The sequence below is a fragment of the Rosa chinensis genome, chromosome 5 (genome assembly GCF_002994745.2).
Source record: "Rosa chinensis cultivar Old Blush chromosome 5, RchiOBHm-V2, whole genome shotgun sequence".
In the NCBI taxonomy this organism is placed as follows: Eukaryota; Viridiplantae; Streptophyta; class Magnoliopsida; order Rosales; family Rosaceae; genus Rosa; species Rosa chinensis.
Genome location: NC_037092.1, coordinates 12,292,694 through 12,297,641, shown reverse-complemented (window position 1 = coordinate 12,297,641; position 4,948 = coordinate 12,292,694). Strand labels below are relative to the sequence as shown.

Below are 4,948 nucleotides of genomic sequence, written 5' to 3'. Positions count from 1 at the left end.
TGGTAGGCCCGCGCGCCCACTGAGTTTATTCACTTTGACGTGACCAATCTGCGACAATGCTTATCTTCCAAAATTCCACTCTCACATCTCACACGAGCTTTTCTCCAACTTGTCTCTGATAATCCTTAGAAGTGGCCAAAAACCCACACATTTCTTTCTTATTCCTAATTAAGTGCTGCATAAGTTAATGCAGGCATTTTGTTTCTTATTCTACCACGCATGTATCTGTTTTGGGCTCAAACAGCATCCACAGTTGTTAAAACCAATTAAGAATTTCATAACGCTGTTAGACTTGGAACAAAGTGACTTAGTCTAGATGGATTTAACAATTGCGTACTAGTTGCCATTATTATAGATTTCAGGGATATAATACTGGATTACAACTGCAGGCGTACTGATATGGACCTTTAACAAATAACAATACATGGAAGAATTCCATGCATCACTCATTTACTTGGAGAAGTTTAGAGATTAGACTTTATAATATGAATTTTCTAAGGGAAATGAAATTCGAGATGTCCTAACACTACATTCATAATATTTATGACTAAATTTACATATTAATGTGTCAAAGTTAAATAAAATCTGATGTAAAAATAAAACACATATATATATATATATTGTCATTTAATCTAATGAAATTAGTTTTTCATTTTTAGTTGGAGGTTGTAAACTATGCTCATACCTATCGTATATTTTCAGTTAAACCCTCATGTTCAAGTCTATAGAAGAAGCACACTGCCTCTATTCCTCAAACATTCCAATAATAATCGACAAACATTTCAAAACCCAAAGATGCCGCACATTACGTTTGTTCTCTCTTCTGTTATTGTCCTTCTCCTCTCCACTTCACCTCCAACCTCTGGTTCTGTCTACGACGACTTCGTTCAATGCCTGAACACCCACCCTAACTCCTCAGACACCAAGATAGTCATCCCCCAAAACAACCCTTCTTTCACTTCAACTCTCAGAGCCTACATACGCAACTCTCGCTTCAACACCTCCACGACTCCAAAACCAGTCCTCATCCTCACGCCAACGACCGAGTCCCACGTCCAGGCCTCCGTCCTCTGCGCCAAGAAACTCGGCGTCCAGCTCAAAATTCGAAGCGGCGGACACGACTACGAGGGAATCTCATATGTCTCGACTGAACAGAGTTTCATAGTCCTTGATATGTTCAACCTCCGGTCAATCAACGTCAACACCGGAGACAGCTCCGTGTGGGCCCAAGCCGGAGCCACTCTCGGAGAACTGTACTACAGAATTTCCCAGAAGAGTAAACTGCTAGCCTTTCCTGCCGGAATTTGTCCCACGGTCGGTGTCGGTGGACACGTTAGCGGCGGCGGTTATGGAAACTTACTAAGGAAGTACGGCCTTGCCGTCGATAATGTATTGGATGCATTAATTGTTAATGTGAATGGGAAGCTTCTGGATCGAAAATCAATGGGGGAGGATTTGTTCTGGGCCATCAGAGGAAGCGGCGGAGGAAGCTTTGGAGTGATCGTGTCGTACAAGTTGAGGTTGGTTCCGGTACCTGAAACGGTTACAGTGTTCAGGGTTATGCGTTACTTGGAGCAGAACGCAACCGACGTCGTTTTGATGTGGCAGAAGGTGGCTCCGTGTACTGATGATGGTTTATGGATGAGGGTGTTGGTGCAGCCGGTGAGTTCTCCAACCAAGAAGGGTGAGAAAACTGTTAGGATCTCGATTTTGGCACAGTTTTTAGGCAATGCTAATAAGCTAGTTTCCATTTTGGGCAAACAGTTTCCTGAATTGGGTTTGAAGAAAGAGGACTGTTTGGAAATGAGTTGGATCGAGTCCGTGGTTTGGTGGAACGATGGTTCGACTCCCAACGTCACCAAACCAGAGTCTTTGCTCAATCGAAACCTTAACCATGCGAGTTTCTTGAAGAGGAAGTCAGATTATGTCCAGACACCGATTTCGCGAGACGGGTTGGAGGCATTGTGGAAGAAGTTGATGGAAGTTGGGAAGACTGGCTTGGTATTCAATCCTTACGGAGGGAAAATGGCTCAGATTTCGGTCTCGGATGCGCCTTTTCCTCACCGGGCTGGGAACTTGTTTAAGATTCAGTACTCGGTGGGGTGGAATATTGCAGGAGAGGAAGCAGCTAATGAGTATCTGAACCAAACGAGGGTGCTGTACAGTTTCATGACCCCATTTGTGTCCAAGAACCCAAGGAGTGCTTTCTTGAACTATAGGGACCTTGACATTGGTGTTAACACATTTGGGAAGGACAGATATGAACAGGGGAAGGTTTATGGATTGAAGTACTTCAATGACAATTTCTATAGGTTGGTGAAGGTGAAGACTGCTGTAGATCCAGAGAATTTCTTCAGGAATGAGCAAAGTATCCCACCTCTTCCAAGAAAGGAATAGAAAATTGAGCCTGGATTGATTGGTTTACCTATTCCTTATCTTTTATTCAACAAGATGCAAATCAAGCAGCTCATTTGATTGCATTGTATGAAATTAATGCGATTTCTTCGGTTAAGGGTAGAGCATATCTAGTTGGCTCTATACTTGATCTTCATAAAGATATGCCTGTAACTGCTAGTGATGAACCACGTAACGCTGTTTTGTCTCTCTCTTGATGCACTTTGATTCACACAATAACAATAGCGTGAGGTTAATTAGCTCATAAACAAATTATCATTTCATCTTATTCATTTCCCCCCCCCAATTTATCAAGGTCCAAAATATGAATTGAGCATTTTCAAGAGGGAAATATAAGTCTCACTAATAAAAAAGTTAGTCATATATAAAAAACTATGATGATCTCAAATATAGTATTAGAAAAACGATTTCTAATTTGGTGATTTCAAGTAAGACTGATACAACAAAGACCTAAAAAACGGTCGGATCTTTGAATTGCATCACAGTGAGTAAATATCTTCAAATTTGGGATGCTTGTTTAAAGCATTAGCAAAGTATATGTTCACATGCGTGCGTTAAACAAATAAATACAAACAAACTAAACTAGACATCCAAATGATCCTTTCAACCCCAGATTTTAGTTTATCCCACTCTGCCCTCTTAATCTGAATGTTCAACCAACTAGAAAATGCATAATCCATCGGTCTGATGAGTTTTGAAATAATAGTGAGAGCCTAATAGGCTTCATTAGAAGGAATATGACTACGAGAGTTGAACTAATTATCTTATATATAAAAAGTAAAATTATATTACTAAACAAAACAAAACAATCTTGAACGTCTTATAAGAAATTAGCTAGAGACCGAATAATGATACTATTAACGGGATGAAGTAAACCCTACCAGGTGAAATGCAAAAACCCGTCTTGTAGTGCACTGAGCTCGCGCCCACTATTAACGGGATAACTCAAAACTCAAAACTGTTCAAAATCTTAAACTGCACCCTGGAATCACTAGCGGTAATTAATTCACATTAATTAAGATCAAGTGTGATTAGTAATTTAATATATATTAGTATACGGACAACTGTGTGTAAAAACAAACTAATTAATCCAGCCACCCATGCATCCTCAGTCGTAATACTTATATTAGATTTTTAAACAAGGTGATGCCTTTGCTTGAATGTATTGAACTTGCGTGCCATTTGCCATTATTATAAATTTCATGTATATAATAGTAATACTATATTATAACTGCAGGCATACGGACACATCTATCTTTAAGAAATTACATGAATTATTTAATGAAATTGATAAAATATTAGAGTTCCGCTGAGTTGTGACATGTTAGTAATTTGAAATAATTGAAAGAATGTAGAAATTACATGTTAAATCTCAATGGAGCAACTGAAATCATGAGATTTCATCAAAAAAAAAAAAAAAAAAACTGAAATCATGAGATGGTGAGGTAGGAAAAAGAAAAAAAATTCATTTCTACTAAAAAAAGGTAAGAGATTATAGTAGTTGTTAATAATATGATTAAATTTACATAATAATGAGAAAATCTATATGATTCCTAAAATAGTATTGCATCAAACAAAATTAAGAAAGAGATGATGTCGATCCATTTAAGGTCAATGCAGCGGGTACACAACTATAGAAAAAATGGGAACAAAAAACATTTTAGACTTTGATTTATCTGCTTGCTTGTTCAATTTGTTTCATAAATAACTTGACAGAAAGTTGAGATTCTAGAAAGACGATTACCATACCCCGTTTCAAAAAAGAAAAACGATTACCATTTGTGAAGATACGTGGTTTGCTTCGCTTCCATATAAACATGGTGCACGTAGTCGTAGAAGATCCCGGTCAAAGATAATAATCAAGTCAAATAATTATATGTTCATATATCATTCTCAATTGAAGAAGTCAACACGTACCCAATTCCTACACATCGCACTTATCTTCCTAGTAAAGACAAGAGTAAATAGTCACTCAAGATATTGTTTACAAAAAGAGAGCACTTTGACAACAATTTCATCACTAATTAGAACGGGATTCACGCTAAAATTTTCATTCATCAATAAATTGATAAGGTGATATTTACATGCGAGAAATGTAGTTTGTGTCGAAAAGAATTAAGAAGACTTGACAAACTTTCATATTAGGAAATAAATAAGTGGATGATGAAGGGCATATTACTAGGGCATTACTCTTTATAGTAAATATTTATTTGTTTATACGTTTTAAGATATATTATACCATGTAGAACTCATTTTTATATTAATTGTTGATTCTCCAACTCCCATTTATTTAGAATTATAAGCGAATTTTTTTTTAAATCCGTAAGAATAATTTCAATAATGAGAATTTTTCATTCAACAATTTTGATTCACGTATACTTAACAAATTAACTAACCAGTTACAAAACTAATGATATATATACATTTTACCCACCGGCTAAACTTGCCATAACCGCGATAATTTTTCCGTTTAACTTTCTAAACCGCCGGCCGGTATTAATATACTCAGGCCTATATAAGAACGACAGAAACC

At 37.1% G+C, this 4,948-nt stretch overlaps 1 protein-coding gene across 1 annotated transcript; it reads left to right on the top strand.

The window, feature by feature from the left end:
* Window positions 1-678: 678 nt before the first annotated feature.
* On the top strand, window positions 679-2,604 carry LOC112166182 (berberine bridge enzyme-like 21). The gene has a single exon (XM_024302956.2). The coding sequence runs from the start codon at window positions 796-798 to the stop codon at window positions 2,395-2,397; it is 1,602 nt and encodes a 533-aa protein (XP_024158724.2). The 5' UTR covers window positions 679-795; the 3' UTR covers window positions 2,398-2,604.
* Window positions 2,605-4,948: the final 2,344 nt, after the last annotated feature.